The sequence below is a fragment of the Carassius auratus genome, chromosome 43 (assembly GCF_003368295.1).
Source record: "Carassius auratus strain Wakin chromosome 43, ASM336829v1, whole genome shotgun sequence".
Classification (NCBI taxonomy): Eukaryota; Metazoa; Chordata; class Actinopteri; order Cypriniformes; family Cyprinidae; genus Carassius; species Carassius auratus.
The window spans coordinates 2510566-2531471 of NC_039285.1; the positions used below are offsets into that span (position 1 = coordinate 2510566).

At 35.4% G+C, this 20906-nt stretch overlaps 1 protein-coding gene across 3 annotated transcripts in view; it reads right to left on the bottom strand.

The window, feature by feature from the left end:
* The window catches only part of LOC113061422 (protein unc-13 homolog C-like), a 67958-nt gene that overhangs the window by 32017 nt on the left and 15035 nt on the right, over window positions 1-20906 (bottom strand). The window contains exons 5-10 of one of the 3 annotated variants that reach the window (XM_026230518.1): window positions 20428-20506; window positions 18246-18251; window positions 17264-17335; window positions 10831-11050; window positions 8072-8299; window positions 3831-3972 (exon numbers count right to left, since the gene is read on the bottom strand). In XM_026230518.1, the coding sequence (XP_026086303.1) occupies window positions 3831-3972; window positions 8072-8299; window positions 10831-11050; window positions 17264-17335; window positions 18246-18251; window positions 20428-20506 (747 nt within the window). The remainder of the gene's footprint in view (window positions 1-3830; window positions 3973-8071; window positions 8300-10830; window positions 11051-17263; window positions 17336-18245; window positions 18252-20427; window positions 20507-20906) is intronic. The other 2 variants (XM_026230516.1, XM_026230515.1) reach the window with 2 other exon arrangements.

Below are 20906 nucleotides of genomic sequence, written 5' to 3' on the forward strand. Positions count from 1 at the left end.
TCACAGCTGAAGGGGCTGAGGCTCGCCGCTGCTTCTTGTGTCTAACTGCGGCCTTTAGGTGCAACTGTATTCACAATATAGCTCGGCCTCTTACATTACTGCTCAAGTAAGCCACAGACTGGATGTAATTACCTGTCACATTTCTCATTTCTCATAACGGGTCGAGGTCAGCTACACACACACACACACACACACACACTGTACAACAGCATCTTTTCTTTAATATTCACTGTAGATGTGTGTGTGTCTTTCTCAAAATCACTCTTACTCAGTTTCAGCTCTATAAGCTTCAGCCCAAGGTTTTTCGTTTCTCCTTTTCTCATTTCCTAAACCATGGCTGTGTATATATATAAATATATGTGTGTGTGTATAAAATCATATAATTTATTTCATTAATTCATTTATAATTGAATAAATATAATATTTATAATATAAATAAATAAATATGCCAATTTATGCCATTTATTAAAGCTTATAATGTATATGTATATATATATATATATAATTTATTTGTGTATAATTATTTAAAAAATACAAATATATCATTATTTCACATTTTATTTTATGAATTAATTAATTAATTAGTAAATATATTATTTATTTATTTATTTATTAATGATTATAAATACATTTATATATATATATATATATATATATATATATATATAATTAACATTTAGCATTTTATGACAATCTGAGCTGTTTATTAAAGATAAATTATCGAACAAAAAGCACTTTTTTCAGGTCTAATTGCCCAATTTTGCCATTTTACCAGTATAAATTTGATCTTGGACAGTATTAAGACTGTATTAGGAATACCAAAAGAAGACCTTAGTGTGTCCTCTTTCTATTTGAATAAATAAATATATATTCTTATTTTTTCATTTAGCAACTTAATACTAAAGCAGTGGTGCTTTCAATCTAGTTATGCATTTGTTCATATCGCTAAGGCTGATTATGAGCAGCAGTAATAGTGAGTCTTGTCTTAGTGAGCATCATTCTGAGTGGTGTTGGGTGGGATCCATTAGGGGTCATTTCACCCAAACCGCTCTTATGTAGAGTATGACAGTGTTAATGGCTGTTGATGGCTGCTGAGAGAGTGATGTCCTCTGAGTAATGCACGCTTTACTTCCTCCACTGATCTCATGCGTTTAAAGAGGAAGTTATGCACTGATTCCACAGGCTACATGAGCCGCTAGAGCAAGCGTAGTGAATCATAGCCTGATGTGTCGAAATCTGACAGTCCTGGGGAGCTTGAAGATATAGCCTTTAAGCATTATGGGAAAGTTTGTGTGGACGTTTCTATAGGAAACCCTTGTAAAGGGTTTGATCTGCCAAGCCTGTGTTCACCCTTCCCTCGCTCAACGCTTTCTGCACCAATCATTAAAAATCCCGGCCACCAACCAAGTAGAAGATGAGAAGATGAAAAATGAGCACTGAAGCTGTTTAGAAAGCGAAGGTGGATAGAGAAAAAGCAAGACAGAAAACAGTAGTGTCAAACCAATTTAAGTCTTTTTTTTGCCAGCCACCAGCATTTTTTCAATTTTCACTTTTTAACAAAAACAGTATTTTAAATAAAAATGTTGCTATTTAATTCATTTAGCTTCATGCATTATTATAAATAAATAAATAAATACTTGAATATGTGAAAGTTTCATAAAAAGCAAAATTTTGAACAACAAGCAAAGAAAAATCAAGTTTTGTCAAAGACTATGTGAACATTTTACACACAGCATATCATTGCTCTGGCAACTACCCAGAAGATTTTGTGTCCCCTAGAACATAAACACAATACATATAACATCTACTCTAGAATATGCCCTACATAGCCACTGTGTACAAACATATGTAAGCGTATATGAGAGAAATCTGTGTGGCCTTTAGCATATAGAACAATCCATTAAAGATTATAAACCCTCCTCCACAGGCAGACGCTGGCATTTCTCTCAGGATTAAGATCGTAAACTCGGATTGAAATGGAAATGAAAGTGGGCGATGAGGATTAGGGGTGGTATAAGATGTGCTGTAGCTCTAATGACTGTCTCTAATAATCCAGCAATCCTCCCTCACAGCAACAACACATCTAAAGTTCAATACACCAGCAGACCGCTGCAGCGCTGATATCTGCCGATGGGATTCAGCGGTTTAATATTCAAGGCACCAGCGGGGTCCTCTCGTATTTAATACAGGCTGAAAGATTGGAGTTACTTTGTTTCACTTGGTTCACCGCATTTGTTCTGTTTGCTCATGGTGTGAACGAAGGCTGGCCAGAACGACTGTACTACTGATATAAAACTGCTTTAGTTATTTATCTATAAAGTAATGAAAAAATACAGAGCAGGACGCATCCCAAACTAATCAAAATGAAGAAGATCCTTTTATTAAAGGGTGTAAAGGAAAGCAGTAGTTGTGTACGGTATTTGATCCAAAAATAGGCACTGAATTTGGTATATATACTTTTCACTTTGTGAAAAACAGAAAAAAATCTATCATCCATCCATATATCTATCCATCTAGCCATCCATCCATCTGTCCATCCATCATATATCCATCCATTCATTCAACTGTCTAAAGTATCTATCTATCTATCCATCCATCCATCCTATATAATCCATCTATCGTTCCCATCAACAATTTATCCATCCATCATATATCCATTCATTCAACCATCTATCCATCCATCCATCCATCCATCATATATCCATCCATCTATCCATCCATCCATCTATCCATTCATTCAACTATTTATCCATCCATCATCTATCCATCCATCTATCCATTCATTCAACTATCCATCCATCCATCCATCATATATCCATCCATCTATCCATTCATTCAACTATCTATCCATCCATCCATCCACCCATCATATATCCATCCATCTATCCATTAATTCAACTATCCATCCATCATATATACATCCATCTATCCATTCATTCAACTATCCATCCATCCATCCACCCATCATATATACATCCATCTATCCATTCATTCAACTATCCATCCATCATATATACATCCATCTATCCATTCATTCAACTATCCATCCATCCATCATAATCCATCTATCCATTCTTCAACAATTTATCCATCCATCATATATCCATTCATTCAACTATCTATCCATCCATCCATCCATCCATCCATCATATATCCATCCATCTATCCATTCATTCAACTATCTATCCATCCATCCATCCATCCATTCATTCAACTATCTATCCATCCATCCATCTATCCATCCATATAGCCATCTGTCAATCAATTTATCCATCCATCTATCTATCTATCCATATATCCAGCCATCTATTTATTTATAATTTTTATCATTTATCAAATTTATCATTTATCATTGATGGATATATGAATAAATTCAAACCCAGGAACTGAATTGGAATAAAAAAGGCGTTTGCTCTCCCTATGATCACACAACAAGCCACAAACGACAGCAGTGTGACCTCAGCAAAACCTTAATGAAAAGAGCAACTAACAATCAGGAACAGCCGTCTGTCACCATAACCACACAAGAAATAAAGCTTCTGTCAGACTGTACTGTATAATTTCCCTACAGTCAATACTGCTGTAGATCTCATGCTTCTGATTTATTTTATTGACCAGAACTCTGTTCAAAACAGACCAAAAATCTCCTTTGAGTACCAAAAAAAAAATGTTTTTAACTGAAAATTTGTTTGTGATAGAGTGGCAGAAATGTTGTGAAATAGAAACTGCGTCTCTAGAGCAACGTGGATCTCTTACCATCAGCACAATGTTAACATTGCAACACAGAAGGTAAATAAACAGAAAACACATCTGCTTTCTGTGATACTCACAAGAAGAACTTCTCATCCCAGACCGGGTTGAGATTGCCAAAAACGGTCTTTGTCCTGCGTTTGGTCTTTCCCACTTGTACTGTGACGTAGGGGTCACTGGAGCCCGTCTTGTCTTTGGCTTGCAAACCTTGAGCACATACAACTACAGAAAAAAAATACAGAAGAAAAAACTATGAATGAATTGTGAACTGTGAATTGTGCATCCATGAAGCAAGCAAAACAACATATGCATGGGAGATATAATGCTATTGTCCAAAGAATTGGAAATCTAGACACTGGTTTTAGTACACAAAGCAATATAAAGAGTATTGAGAAGGATAGATTATGACTGCAAGGGTCCGTGAGTTTGGAAACCCATGTTGAAAACATAGCAGTGCACAATGTGAAACTGCTGTCCATTGGTACCAGTGACTTTCAGCACAATGAGAAATAGCTTAAGAAAAGATAAACTAACTACACTACATGAGGCTTCTAAATCATTATGCTGATGTTGGTTATGCAGGTAATCTATTAAACACATCGTGTTTCCATTCCTACTACTTTATTTCTTATGTTTGCGATGTCATTTCTCATTATTTGGGAATTATTACACAAAGGAGACATCAAATCAAATCAGAATCAATAATACAAACATTTTGAATTAAATACACCCTAGTTAGAAGCTTAATAAATAAATACATTACATTTAATTCAAGAATAGAAAATCTTGTTTCTCTAAAAACAAGTCCTAATATCTCATTCAATTGTGCCTCACAAGTACGTTATTTGTGTTTTGATTTTAGTTTTGTAAACCTGCAGCTTTCAGGCAAAACTTTGATATATGAAGTCAAAATCCTCCTAAAATGCTGGTGCCCACAGGGTTATAATAGTTAATTAAAACAAAACAAATATATGAATGCATATTATGGTTGCATTAAATAAAATCAACATTGACTGAAATTTAAAGAAATAAATGTATTTTATTTCAATTAGTTGCCAAGAAAACATTTTTACTTAGTTTAACTTCTAGAATACAGTAGCTAAAACAGAACTACTAAAATAGCTAAAAGTAAAATAAAAATAATTTAAACATAAAAGACACACACACACACACACACACACACAGTATATATATAGAGAGAAGAAAGCCCAAAATATACAATAAAATGAATTCAAGATATTAATAATTCAAAACACGGGTCTGGTACAATCTATACAATGATTTTTCAATGTTGTAAATAAAACACTATTGGAAAAACACATACTATTGGAGCATGTTTTAAAGGTTCACTGTTACTTGTTTCTTTTCATCTATTTGTTAAATTTATTATACATTTTTTCAGTGTAGGACCACAATCCATCCTTGGACATCAGTTGTGTCCAGTGTGTATGTCTTTGTACATATGGCACCCTTAATAACTAAAACGTCCATTCAAAACAGACGAATGTGCAATAATACAACATAAAAGCAGTGTGTAGCCTGACTGTGGCACTGAACTCAGTCAATGGGGATGCCATCCGTCACAGAGCCAATAGTAGTTCACAGGAAGCTCTCGCCTCATTAATTATGAACGAGCAGGGTGCTAAATTATTCAGGGAACATATATCCTTGGGCTTGGAGACAGACAGAGATTGGTGCAATGTCACCGGACTGGTTGAAGAGTGTAATATAGTTTAGCTAGAATGAAAGAAGGATGGCGTCTCTGAGTGTTTGTGTGTGTTTCCACAGGCTTGTTCACAAATTCATGTCACGTCAGCATGTCTCACAGTGACACTCATATTGTTTTTAGGCTCAAGGGACAATAATCTATCTCTGTAGAGCAAAAAAAAAAAAAAAACAGAAAACAAGACAAAAAACATCTCCTTAACGAGTATGTTCGTGCTTCAAATGTTCCTTCAAACATTATACACATTTGAGGAAGCAAAAAAAAAAAAAAACTTTTTTAAACCCCATTGGCCAATTAAGCATGATCTATTGAAGCTTGTTTCTTTTCATCTCACATTTCGAAGCAAAAAAAATCTGAATTACAAGATGTAAACTCAGAATTGAGAGATAAATTACCACAATTGCCTTTACAAAAAAAAAAAAAAAAAAACGGAACTGCAAGATGTAAACTTACAATTAAAAGAAAGTTTGAAAGCATTTTTAAAGGTTTATATTCAATTCAGAATTTTCCACGGAATTACGATTTTAAATTTTGCAATTCTCAGAATTGTGAGATATAGCATCTAAATATATTTGCAACTGGAGTAAAAAAATAATAATTGTGAAATATAAATTTGCAATTGCCTTGTACAGCATTTTTTTTTTTTTTATGTTGTGGCAAAATTTTTGTATTGATCTGAAAAAACATATTCGTCAATGGGTAAGAAAAATAAATCTGTTCAAGAAAAGAATATTGTTTTTTTTTATGTTATGAATTAAATATAATTCAAGCAGATTCTCTGAAAATAAGTCTCGATTGCTTCAGTTTGCTTCTCAAGAAAAATGTATTATAAAATGTATGCTCAACTAATTTTTTGACGGCACATCATACTTCATCTTCTCATCAAATCTTCTGACCAATCAAATGCACTCTAGAATCCGAAGCTCCGCCCCCACATTGCACTATAACTATAAATGCTGAAATGCTTGCCGAGATCAGTCACTTGTTCACAATGTAGTATTTCCTGTACAGTAAATGGCTCATAGTGCACAATGTAGGTGATAGGAAATGATTCAGACAGTGTAAATATGCTTTCGATTGGTGCAAATGAGGTCTATTTTAAAAAGGGGGAGAGGCTGCTCAATATGTCCCGCCCTCTCTTCCTGTTTCAGTTTAAATGACGTCACCAGTTAGAATAACACTGGTTGTTTCAAGGCACTTCAGGGGACCTTTAAGCAGAGAGCTGTTTTTCTCTCTCTGTTCTATTGACACTCTGGCAGCGTTGCAAGCTTGGCAATAATTCACAGCCTCTGTTGACCCTCAAAGTCAGGTGAAGGAGCATCACTGATACGGACACACACAGGATACAGCTTTACCTGGCAGACAGCTGAACTAATACAGCGGCTTCTGGGAGACAAAATATGACTGAAACGAAGCAATGCAAGGACGTACATCTGCAGATGGACAGAAACTGTGCTTTATGACTCAGAGAAAAGGCTGCGACGGCCTACGCTTCTGTCCACAGCAGATGGTTGCTGTCGTCTAACGGTTTGAGCTGTCAGAAAACAAGCAAAACTCTCGGCACATTTCCCAAACTAAACTGAGCAGTATTTTCTCACTGTAGGGTCTGTTCCAGTCACAGACGCACAGACGCACAGACAGACATTAAGAGTGAACCTCATGAAACTAGTCAAAACACCAACAACTAAAAACTACAATAAAAAAAAAAAATAATAATAAAAATAATAAATAAATAAAAATAAATAAATAAATAAAAAATATAAAAATAATAAAACAATAATAATAAATAAACATACAAAAAAAAAAAAAAATTAACAAAATCTGTATGAAATGCTACATTAAATAAAATTATAATATAACAATAATTGTAAAATAATCATATTAAATATATAAAACAAAATTTATATATATATATATATATATATTTATTTTTTTTAAATGAAAGGAAATATTTAATATATATTTTATTTATTTTACAAATTGTATATTAAATAAAATAATATCATATAGTTTATTTACCAATAATAATTGTATAATTGACAATTATATACTAAAAAGTTCACATGACATTGCTAAAAAAAACATTATTTGGTGTAATGCAATGTGTTTATGCGGTTTAAGTTTCAAAAGCACATTATTTTCCACATCCAATGTGGAAATAATTACTGATTATAATGACTTATATTGTCTTTTTAAGCTTTGCATCGCGTATCGCACTGCGAAAACATCAACCACGTCTGCATTTGTGATTAGAGAAACGCCAAACAACAAGCACTACTCTACACTGCTCAAAACTTGCAATAAAGTTACGACTTCTTTCTTTGCGTGAACATTTGAGCGGCGTTATGCAAATTTTCCCACATCGTGATGTAGACATGTAGGGGCGTGTTAGTACGAGCCATTTTAGGGGGGCGTGGTTGACTCTTAACTTTAATAAAGAATGATTCTTTGGATTTGAGACTTTAGTTTTTGCAACTTTACAGATCTTCTTTATGCACCAAGAGCTTGTTACACTCCAAAGAGAAAGGGCAAATTTAAATCACATCATATGACCCCTTTAATATAATTTTATAATGAGATGCATTCATTACTCACCTGTGATGGTAATTTTGGCAGACCACTTGGACGTCCCCTCCAGCACAGCCAGTTTGGCCGTCTTCAGGTGAGTGCTGAAGTCTTCCTTCGAGAGCTGAAACATCTCCTGGATTACCTCAAACACCTCGGGCCGGTTCTTCTCCCTGATTTTCATCCGTTCCTTCATGGCCATGATGATGTTTTGGGTTTTGTCTTCGGCTCCATGTTTCGAGCTCTTCTCTACGGCACCTGTAGAGTGATTTACATGAGTTCTCACATCATCACTGCTGATACGAGATGTGATTCCAACTTGCACACATATAGAAAATGCATCCTAAATTACAGTGCACTGAAAATGTGTTGTGGGTAGTGAATTATTTCTGCCAGATTTGGATTATTTCTTTGCATATAAGTGTACCTACATTTGTGCAGAACTCCAAAAGGGTATCTATACATATGCATATGCAACTGAAACTACAGCTAGTGACAATAAATTATCAACTATTTGTCAAACTATTAGATGGTTCTTTGTATAATAGTATGTTATAACCTCAAAACACTATTACCATAGTGCATGATTTGTAAACTATTAAATTTTGATGTTTGCATCACATAACTAGCTCCATATGTATTGCTTTTCTTGCATAGTAAACTTGCTCAGTAGTGCACCCGGTATAGCACTGCAATGACGATGTGGAGCTCTCGAGTCTCAGAAAACATGCTAAAAAAGTTCAAAGGCTTGAAGAAGCAAGCTAAAATGGCATGGTTGCAACAGCAAATGCATTTTAGCTCACATCATCTTGCTTTTGTTAATAATTGTTTTTAGGTTTAGTTTAGGTACGATGTTATTTTGCAAGAGAGGAATAACTTTTTAGCATCACTCATGATACGTACAACATCGGCCACCGGTGTCGCTCTACAAAGTCCCTTTAAGATCTAATACCCACTTATTTGATTTTAAAGTAGTGTTGCACATCTCTAGATGACTTCGTGGAGGACAGATGACTCACTGCTGTTTGAAAAATATATCTCTCAGTCGGCACTCTATTAAAATGAATCATTCATTCAGAGAAGCATCATAAATACCTTGCAAAAGCTTTATAAGAGTGTTTAAGAGGTGCTGGATGTGAGGAATAAAACAGCATGACTGAGAGAGATAGTTTACTGGTGTCTCGCTCTAAATGTGGGGTCTTTTCTTTCACAAACCATACAAGCCAAACCAAACGCATATTTAAATATGATGGGTTTTGATGGCTGGTTTAATAAATCTCTCTGTGTACAGGCCCATTTGTGTCTGTGGCTGACGGCCACGTCTGTGAGGTTTACTAGGGATCTCCTTCACATATATCTCAACCACAGCCTGACATTAGCGCTCGTCTGAGAGCACTGCGCTGCACACTTGAGTCTTCCCCAAGTGAAAATGGTTATTCTGTTTAAATGGCAGAACAAAGAAACAATAAAACAAACAGCTGCCGAAAGCAAATCATCAGAGCTAAGAGCTGCCATGCCGTGTGACAGACAGACAAAGGCGTTTCAAAATGATGAACACTGCTTATGGGCTTGCAGCGTGATAAAGCATATACTTACATTTTGTGAAGAAAAATGAGTGTTCACCCATGCAAACCTCACTGTTATAATGCAAAAGCGTAGCCGTGGAGTTTCTTTTAGTCACTGCAGCTGTTCACGATTGAGTGATTGTGGAACATGACACAAAATCACCAAATTGTCACTTTTTCGCATACTTCATGCATACTTCACCAATAACTGCAATGGTATAAAAAAACTGCAGCGTTACCAAGATATTTATGTTAGTCTGGTGAATAATCTGTGTTTTTAATGTTAATCAAACAACAAAAGACAAGAGAAATTCTCTTCTGACTGAATTACTTTAGTAGATGTAATAAGGATCAGTATATAATTTATCATAGCAAAGTGTTTAATTTTACATTTGATTATTTACTTTCTGCCGTACTTTCTAAGAATTTTGAATAAAAGCATTTTTTCGCCATAGAATAAAAACGAACAAAAGTAAATGCAACTTTTTTTTTCATACATTTTGAAAAATTCTGTTCGCAATTCTCACAATTTATATCTCAGATTTATACATCAAAAAATTATAATTCTCTGAATTTGAGTGTACAAATTACTAATTTTCATGGAATAAAAATTAAAAAGGTAATTAATTGGTAATAATTCAGACATTTTTATTTTTACGGGAATAAAGTCAGATTTGTAAGATTTAAACTGATAATTGAAAAAAAAAAATATTTGAATTATGAATCAAAAAGTTGCAATTCACTTTTATTTCAAATGGCGGAAAAAAAGTCAATTTGAATAATGAACCTACCTGATGAACTTTATTTCATTTGCATATTTTGCCTAATGTTTGTAATTTGCTTCTTAGTTAAACATTTAAAAGTTGTGTGTCAGAATTTGATGAGACACCAAATAAACAAGCTTTGTGTGTTATTGTTGTTTTTCTGTCTTGTATGACTATTTTACATCTAGTGTCATAATGTACATAATATGGTAAAGTTGGTATCCTAATTATAAAAATAACCTCAAATTTTCCACAAAATTTTGTACAATTACAGCCAAATGAAAAAAAAAAAAGTTACATCTTACTTTAGCTTTTACACCCATTTTAATGCAAAAGTAATGGTGATCCTTGACTTTTAATGGTGATTAAAATACCAACCACACTTTCTAAAGATGGCTTTGACCTTCTTCATCTAGCTTATTTAATCAGCACTGTAAAAAAAGGTTTAATTTGGACTCACGTTGGAGACAGTCTGCGTTCAGGAGGTCCTGGCATTTCTCATGGCATTTGACCCCGCATTCGGTGCAGCGCATGCCCTGTCGGGCGATGCCCCACAGCAGACCCTCACACTCGTGACAGTAGGTGGGTGCCGTGGCCGTCCACACCTCGAAATTATGGGGTGTGGTGGAGGAGATGGGATAGATCAATGCTTGCAGGGTCTTTCTGAGCACATGCAGTTTCTGTGAAAAAGAGAGAATTTACAACAAGAAGGTACGAGGATGCACACACAATCAATGTTTTTCTCTAATCATTGAAGGTCTTAGAAGAAAAATGAGCATTCGCAGTGATCACTGCACTCGATATGCACACCACAGCTGTGAATAAATGTGGTTAAAAAACAAAAATCTATATTACTGCAGTTTTCAGGAAAACCTGTGTTCATTAGAGTAACTACCAAGAAAAACACTGCAACATTGGGAATATATATATATATATATAGTATTTTTTTTGTGTTTTGTATTTTCAATTTGAACTGTTTAAGTTTAGTTAGTTAGGTTTTTTGTATGTTTATTTTATTTTTATTAGTTTTTTTTATTATATCTAAATTGTTTTCATTCATTCTTATTTCAGATTTATTTTATGTATTTTAGTAAATCAAGTTAAAATAAATGAGAAAAAAAAATATCTTCAAGAAGCATTTTTGGTTGTTATGTTTTAGCTAAGTAGATTTATGTTTATATGCTTTAATACACAGTCAAATACAGTTAAAATATATTATTATATAAGCAATATTATAATATTATAATTGTTCAAAGCATATTTTCCACACTTTACAATTATATGCATCAAAATAAAAATGCATAGCAATATGTACCTACACATATTTTTAATGAAACACATGAAAAATACCATATTGGGTACCATATCCCCAGCAAAATCACAAAAGTTAATCATATTTCTAAATCAGATTGAACTACAGTACATGCTCTATAGTTCAAGAACTCCACTGATAACAAAACACCTCATAAAGCACAGATGCATCGGTCAGCTGGTGTTCAGAAAAATCATAATATTGTGGAATTTGAAAAAAAAAAAAACATCTCATGCTGATATTAATTTCACTAATTATAGCGCACATGTGAAGCCCACACAGTGTTTTCAATCTGCCCCTGTTAAGACTAACAGGGTGAATCTCACAAAACCAAAACTGTGAAGAGAATGCCACATTCGATGAAAAATGAAAAGAAACATAAAAGAAAAGATTTTGCATTTATATATTTCCAAAACGAATGAATTTTTGCACTAAATTGTGTGTTTTCACATTACAGTGATGAGAGTAGTGAGGAAAATGCACTCCTTAATTGTCATGAAAACAATTTTACAACTGCAACAAAGTAGTGATCCATAAAATAAGCTTCATTTTCAGTGAACAAGGTATTATTCCTTCTTTCTTTCCTTCTTTTGATTTTGAAGTCATTGACAGGTTTGATTGGATTCACTCAGTGGACATTATTTGTTGTGAGCGGTTTGCTTTCACGGGCAAAAGCGGTACAGAAAATCTGACGGCATCCTCTGTATCCTTATGAAAGAGCAGAATTAATGTGCACATAAATCTGCCCTTTTACAGCTGGATAAGACAAAGAGAGTGAAGGAGAGGTGGGCTGGTGATATACAGCACTCTGAAACCATGTTTTCTCCTTTCCCACTTTTGCTGAGATGTGTGTTCTCTACACTCGCCCACAAACTCATTACATTAAGAGCTGCCGAGATTTCAGAGTCCAAACGGCTAATAATGAAATAAAGCAAACTAAAAGTACTGCAGAGTGAAAATGCAGGCTAATTAGCAAAGTAAAACTAAAAATAGTGTAGGGAGAATATTCGTTCACTGATCTCTGAGGGAAAATCTTGATACAAAAGAGCAATAGCATCAAATACGAGGTGCACAAATGCACCAATGAAACGGCGCTGAATGATTAATGATGGTTGTCTAAGTTATATGCAACACTTAAAGGGGTCTCTCACACTTACAATTAAACACACTGTTTTTTAGGACTAATAATGTCCATTCTATTATGAATCTGATGCAGCTGATAAATGGTGTGGATTATTGTGATGTTTTTATCAGCCTTTGGACTCTCATTCTGACGGCACCCATTCACTCCAGAACATCATTTGGTGAGCAGGTGATGCAATGCTACATTTCTCCAAATCTGATGAAGAATCGAACAAATCTACATTTTGAATGCAATGCAATTTTCAGCAAATGTTCATTTTTGGCTGAATTATTCCTTTATCTCAGATATGACCCAAACTATCAAATTTTATTGTCAAATCAACATCACAATGCCCTGAATATTGCATTTACGAGGTATGATCGCTGCTGGCCGTCACATGCTCGATCTCCGCCTGATTGACAGCTGTAACATTACGCAAATGAGGAGGGATTAACAGCTGGCAAAAACAGAAAAGGACTTTCCAAATTAATCTAGCGACTCTAGAGAAACCAGATGAGTTATCCTCAGAATTAAACACTGGGCTATCAGCCAGAGAGAGGGAGAGTATTCAAGGAGTAATCGCTCATGCCGAACAAAGCGGTGGGCAGTGTCACAAACTCCAGTAGAAATGAGGGACGGAGGAATGAAACCATCTGTCAAACACACAGCCGCTGACCCAAACACTTCACAGCATCTTAAACAGATCGTTCACCCCAATAATGACAATTCTCGCCCTCATGCAACTCCCAACCTTTTCTTTTGTGTTCAACAGGAAGCAGAGTTTGGAATGACTTGGCGGTGAATAAATAAAGATTTTCATGTTTGAAAGAACTAAAACTTCCACTGTTAGAAGAAAGCAGCCCTCTCTTTATTTCTCTGCAAGTCCTTTGAGAAACGCCAGACGATTAAATGTTTGGAAGCGTCCTCCGCGCCTGGAGCTCTCGGCTTCCAGACCCACTGCGGAGATGTCTTTGGTTGGGATGTGTTTCTGTGCTGGAGGCCACGGCAGGTGCTAGAAACGCCGTGATGCCACACCATTAATGTGTCTGAAGACCTGCTGACTGCATCTGAGCATCAACATCGATAATAATTCAGAATCAGAATATTAGAATGATTCCTGAAGATCACGTGACACTGAAGACTGGAGGAATGATGCTGAAAATACAGCTTTGATCTCAGAATTAAATTACAGTTTAAAATATACTCACATAGAAGACGGTTATTTTAAATTGTAATAATATTTCACATTTTTACAGTATTTTTGATCAAATAAATGCAGCTCTGGTGAGCATAAACTTTCAAAAACATAAAAATAAATTACTGACTCCAAACATTCAAACAATAGCATAGATGTCAGCTACTAGACATAGAGAAACATTGAACAGATGTGGTCTTTTGAGTCATTAAAAGCTTAATATAACGAGAGATCAAATTTGAAATGAGTTTAATGCAGAAGAACTATTCAAATCTGCTAAAGTGTGTACACTTCCATTCAAACACATACGAATGCATGTTTAGATATATTACAATATTAGTAAATCTAAACATTACAAATTGACCTCGACTTGCAAAGCATTGCAAACATATAATACGGTTTAACATGTCAGCTTTTTATGACTTGTTTACATTTAATTTTTTAATGAAAAACCTAAACCATACAGTACAATATATCATGTTACTCATTTGCAGGGTCCAAAAAAACAAACAAAAAAAAAGTGCAAAGAGTCCATTTACATAAAAGCAGCAAAAAACATCCCATTTTTTTATTAATAGTCAAAGAGAAATAAAAAAATGCTGATCATTTAAAACTAAATTATGAATGTTTCTGGCACAGAAAACCTTGACTAACATTATCTCTGACTGAGGTTTTTGCTAAATAATGTCACGGACCGAATCCAAACAATCTCTCTCTTGCTGTGAGTGTTGAGGACAGACATACTGATAAAACAGTTTCTGTACTTGTTTTTCTTCTTTAGCATATGGACGCATTTGGCTGCTTTCAGCATGCTTTTCTCAGAGGGATTGCATCTCTTCTGTAATTTCTCCCTCAGCCCCCTCATCACTTTGTTTCTTTCCCTCGCTCACATTGTACTTTCTTTCGCTCTCTCGCTGACGTGTTTAATGCATTTAAAATCTCTCCGACATCTGTTCGGCCTACTTAGAAACCTGCCGGCCAGCTCTCTATATCTGACCTTCCTCCTCTTTAAGTCTAAGATCCTTCGAAGGCTGTTTGGAAACAGGTGCATCTAAAAGAGTGATTGCTGTGCTTCTATTCTTCAGAGGACTGCTAGTGTTGGATTAAGGTTGACTGGACCGACCCACTGAAACCCGACTCTGACCTGTCTATTTATCACACGCTAACGCTGGCTTCAACTCATGCCGCAATGATTGTACTCTATTACGAACTGTATGTCCTGTATGAGAAACACCTAACACTACTGCAATGATGTAAGACTGGTGTAAATCACTAGATTTCATCCAGACTTAATGGGAGTGAAAAGTCTAGTCACAGTTAATGCAATCAAATCATTGAAATTGATCATGGTATCAACTACTTCTCTGAAATCTCCACAATATCTATACCATGTATGCACTTTGTGCAGCACTTAAGGGAATAGTTCATCCAAAAATAACAATTCTGTCATCATTTGCTCATCCTAATGTTGGCTTCAAACCTGAAAACCTATCAGCTTTCTAGAAAATATGACTTATTCGGCTGTTTTGTGAGGCAACCAGCTTTTGTGCCTAAACTACATTTCCCATCATTCTCTGCAGCAGAACAATAATTATAGAGGGATTTTCAGTGGCATTGGTTCTGAAAGTATTATTTCCATATGCATTATAAATAAATAAAAAAAAGAGTTGTAAGCCATGAACCAAACCAACTAGTTACAAAGTGAATGACAACATTACAAACACTGATTTTAAGAACAAAAAGTGTTTGAAAATCTGACAAGAAGACAAAGACATTGTAGGATTTATTTAGGGAAAGAACTACAATCCCATGAAGCACTGCAAATGATATAATTAAATTAAAAATGATGGCGAAATATATAGCATACACTATCTATTTACAGCCTCACGGCTAACATTATGTCTCTCTTTAATGGTTTAGAATCATTATTGTATAAATCAATTCCCCTACCGAGAAAATGAAAAGCATTTTTTACTTCCAGAGCCTAACAGTTGCGCTCTATTATAAAATAAACAGATACATCCTCAATTACACACCTAATGCACACACAGGTAATTTTGTTGTCAAAAAAAAGCTTCCTGTCTTTGTTGGTAGACAAAAACAGAGAAATACATATCCACTTTGTACCTGAACACACATCATGTTATAATTAAAACTCCCCAAACACACAAGCAGAAAATTCCCAGGTGGAATCTGAGGACAGAGTTAGTCTCCAGCTCAGGTAAATTCCTGCATCTCGCTGTCACAACAGAGAAATTAATTTCACACCACACCGTGTCATTCTGGGCCGTTTATTCAGCGGATCAATTAATGGGAGGGAAAAAGGGCTGGAAAAAAAGAAGAGTAATTCTTTTTTTATTGATTAAGATGTTCTTTCCTCTCTCAGGGTTTTGGCCCCTCTGTCGAATCAAAGTACAAGAAAACAATTCAAACCAGAATTATCGATCAACACCCAAATAATCAGAAAGCATCTCAATGGGGATACCACAGCGTCCCCCGCTTAAAAGCTGATAAGTGCTGTTCTTTTTAAAACTTCCTATTCATCAAAGAAACCTGAAATAAATATCTAAAAATCACAGTTTCCACCAAGATATGAAGCAGCACAACTGTTTTCAACAATGATAATAACAATTAAATTTTCTTGAGCAACAAATCATCAAATTAGAATGATTTCTGAAGGATAATGTGACACTGAAGACTGCTGAAAATTCAGGTTTGCACCACAGAATTAAATTACTTTTTACTATAAATTCACATAGAAAAAAGTTATTTTAATTTGTAATAATATTTCACATTTTTACTGTATTTTTCTGATCAAATAAATGCAGCCTTAGTGAACAGAAGAGACTTATGGAAAAGTTCAAAATCATCTTGAAACTCATTTTTTGACCAGCACAGAAAATAATTCAAATCAGTATTTCATGCCCATTTATTTATTTACTTTGTAAGCAGCAGTGTATAAAGTCACTACTTATGAAATAAATATATATTCAGTGAGTAACTGCTGTAGTCATGGTCTCGATCACCCTATTTTGTGACAATGACTGAGATTAGAGATTATAAATAGCTTTTTTTTATCTTGTTCATTTGTTCTTGCCTCGGGCTCTGATGTGTGTTTCTGTATCAGTTGTGACTTTATGCATGAGCGTTACATTAGTGCCACATGATCGCTTCTCATTAGACTCTAACTGGCTGCTTATAGAGTGATTTATGCACGAGTCTATATGGTGAACGCACTGTGAGCGTGTGTGTTTAAAACTCACCAGCTCCTCGTTGTTCAGAGTCGATCTGTTCACGAGCCCAAACGCAATGCCTGCCTTTCGAGCAGCCAATGTCTGGAATGAAAAAAGGAAACCATGAGAAAGAGCCAGAGAGGAAGACAACGCTCAGGAACGCAAGCATTTTAAAAGTACTGAATGTGTTTTTCTGAGATTGCTGCAATGCATTTGTATGATTGTATTCTCTGTGAATGATGCTGTCTTAAACTTTGATCAAAGTAAGATTGCATGCATTTAAGAACTGCATTTACACCACAAGTGTGTGCATAGTGCTTAGAAATGCTGTCTAGTAGGTAGACGGCTCAATATGATTTGAAACAGAGCTGAAATTTCATGTCTTGAATGCTCAAATTATGAAACAGTAAAACAGAAAAATGTTTCTTGCAAAATCAAAAACAAATATTAATTAATGCATTAATAAATGAATATATACAAAATAAAATACAAATAAATATAATATAAATAAATAAAATGATTTTTTTTTTGCTGCAAAAAAATGTTCCTTGCAAACTCAAAAACAAATATGAATGGATGCATAAATAAATATAATATAAAAATAGATTTAAAAAAAATCTAAAATAAAAAAATATATAAAATAATAAATAAAATCTAAAATAAACATAAAAATTAAATATTAAAACAAATTTAAATATAAATAAAAATCAAACAAACTAATTTTAAAATGCTTTAAAGACAGTGCTAATGAAAACAGATTCAAACAAGCTTCCATGGCACCATAACATCATGTCTAATGAGCTAGAACAAATTAAAGTGAACTTCAAGCATATTTAGTAGCTAAAATAATGTCATTTTTATTCTTTCCAACATTCATCAAACCACACACTGGATTGTGTGATACTGTAGGCAGATAAGGACACATCTGTGCTGCTTCCACCGACTAGATGAAGGTCTCTAAGCAGACAAACACTGGATTCAGATGCATCCATTAAAAATGCAAGAGACTTACCAAAGCCTAGTGTGTCCAGATGCAGAAAAAAAAAGCAGAAAAAACACTTAATTAGACATTTAGCAAAGGCGAGCTGTCATTTACACACATTAAGCACATCTTTTTACGTCATACCTGCCGTCATGCATAAAATCAGATCAAGTTTTTGGTCTAAAGAGCAGAGTGAAAGCTGCAGAGGTGAGGCTCAATCCTTAAATAACTCACCTCTGACATGCAGTAGAGATTTACAGTTCACTCATGCATTTGCTGTGCGATTGATTAGTTAAGATACTGAAAGGCACCCTGACAAACTCAGACTCCCTGCAATACTGTTGCCATTACTGCTACAAACAGACAAGACCAGACGGCATGTGTCAAAGCCAGCTCAAAATACATGATCCAAAGAGTTCAGGACAGAGAAAGAGAGCAAGAAAGAGTCAATGAGGGGGAAATGGGAGCCGGTCAGAAGTCAAAAAGCCACGATTAGCCATATTTAGATCGGCAGGCACGGACAGCGGACCATACTGGACTCGTCTTTACCATCTGACCCCGAACGTAATGGTGGTAAAGACCAAGTGGGCTGCTAACGGCCCCTTTAAGCAGGGGTGCATAGGAATATAGGGTAGATTTGACCTCTACATGAACGTCAAGTGTTGATGTAAGTCTCGACATGCACTTCAATTGCTGAGGGTTGCTGCAGGCAATGGTTTTGTCTGAATTTTGACAAAGCTCCCGCTGCAGTTTTGGGCGGGTCCCTCGATCCCCACCCTCCCGTGACCGACTGTCGTTGCCCTGAAGCAATCACACAGCCAACAAGGGGACAGAAACAGAGGATAGAGGCATGATGGGATAGACCAGATCTGACCCAGTACAGCACTGACTTCATCCACGCTGTAAAAGGCTCATTGGCGCACGTCACTTTTACATGGATTTAAAAAGGCACACAGTTAAATCAGAAGTCAATGAAGTCCTCGGATATATTTTTGGGTAGAGTTGTCAACATTTCGTTTTCGAATGCATCGGTTGAAGCAAAAAAAACATACAAACAAGTGTTTTGGAGAGAAATCTGACAACTCACGGAAAAATATTGCCCATACGTCAATATGGGCCCAAGTGGGAATGGACCACAGGACACGCCAAGAAACCAAAAGAAAACTGAACGATGACCCGTACTTACCAAAAGAGGGTTGGTTTTTAATTTCATGCAAAATATGGACAGATAAAGCATCAAAATTTGTCCTTCAGAAGCTGAACAGTTGCACAAAATTCAATGCAAGAATCAGTTAAAATCTTTCGCTTTAACAAAATTATAAAGAAACAATGGACACAGAGACAAAGACTGCTCAGAGAGCTCAAACAAGAAAAAAAAGACATTTTAAGAAATGTTAAGGGAACAGTTTACCCCAAAATTTTAATTTGCTGTTAATTTGATCATCCTTTACTGTTTCTTCAGTGGAACGGTAGTGAAGATATTTAGCTGAAACTGGTGATTCATTAAATGCAAAGACTACTGTAAATATTTCAGGCTACGCAAAATAAATCCCCGTGTCTCCAGATGATATATTGATGTCTTATGAAGCGAAACGATCAGTCTGTGCAAGAAACTGAACATTATTTATAACATTATTACCTGTAATCCTCAGGTGTTCATTTTGTGTAAACTGATATGCTTTTTTGACTCTCAAAGTGAAGGTAGCCGCTTATTTTGCATTTTACGAATCATCACGGTTTCAGCTTAAACCCTTCTTTACTGTTCTGCTGACGAAAAAAAGTCAGCTTCATCTTGAATGAGACGAGTAAATTAACAGCACATTTTCATTTTTGAGTGAACCGTTCCTTTAACAAATGCAGAAATATAAATAGAAACACAATCATTCGCCATCTAGAATCTCGTAAATTAAACAACACTTCATTATCAATATATGAGCACTACACATTTAAAGACAAGACAGATGATTTGAAGTCTGGAGATATTGTGGAGAACACCAGGCGGGTGAACTACTTTTACTCTGGTGGATCGTAAAAGCCTCAAAATAGCATCAAAACATAAACACGTGTGCGTCTCCATCTTGCATGTGCTCTGCTGACAGTGTTGGGTTGTAAAATCGGACTAGTGACCATGTGCACGGTGGCTCTGATTGGCTAATACAGTCTTCTAAAGCTCCATCGGTCAAACACAACCGTGCCGGGTGTGATTACTCACCAGGTCTCGAACAATAGGCATGGTCCTCTTGCGACGTAAATCTGGCATGCTGTCAATGCCGTAAAGTATACTGCCAACCCTGGGGATGGAGGCAGATTTAGAGTCTATTAATACCATAATCATGCTGTACGCTATGAAACATTAGCCGGCTAAAAAGCAGTCGGGTGATTTAAAGCACCGGCAAATAACATGGGATGGGCAGGAACAGGAAGTCCATCATAACTGCTGCTGTCTCTCACAGGCGTGCATGGAAGAATACTTTGTCAAATTGGGCGGAATACAACTATAGCACACTATGCTGGGTGCTGTATCCCACAATGCAAAGTGTTCACACTGATAATTAATTTTGAGCTAAATGCTGTAAAAAAATTGCATCATCTTCTGCACTAATTATTTGAGCAGATTAAAAAAAGGTTGCATTTAACAATGAAATTAATGGATTATATTAAACTTGTATATATATATACATACACTGTATA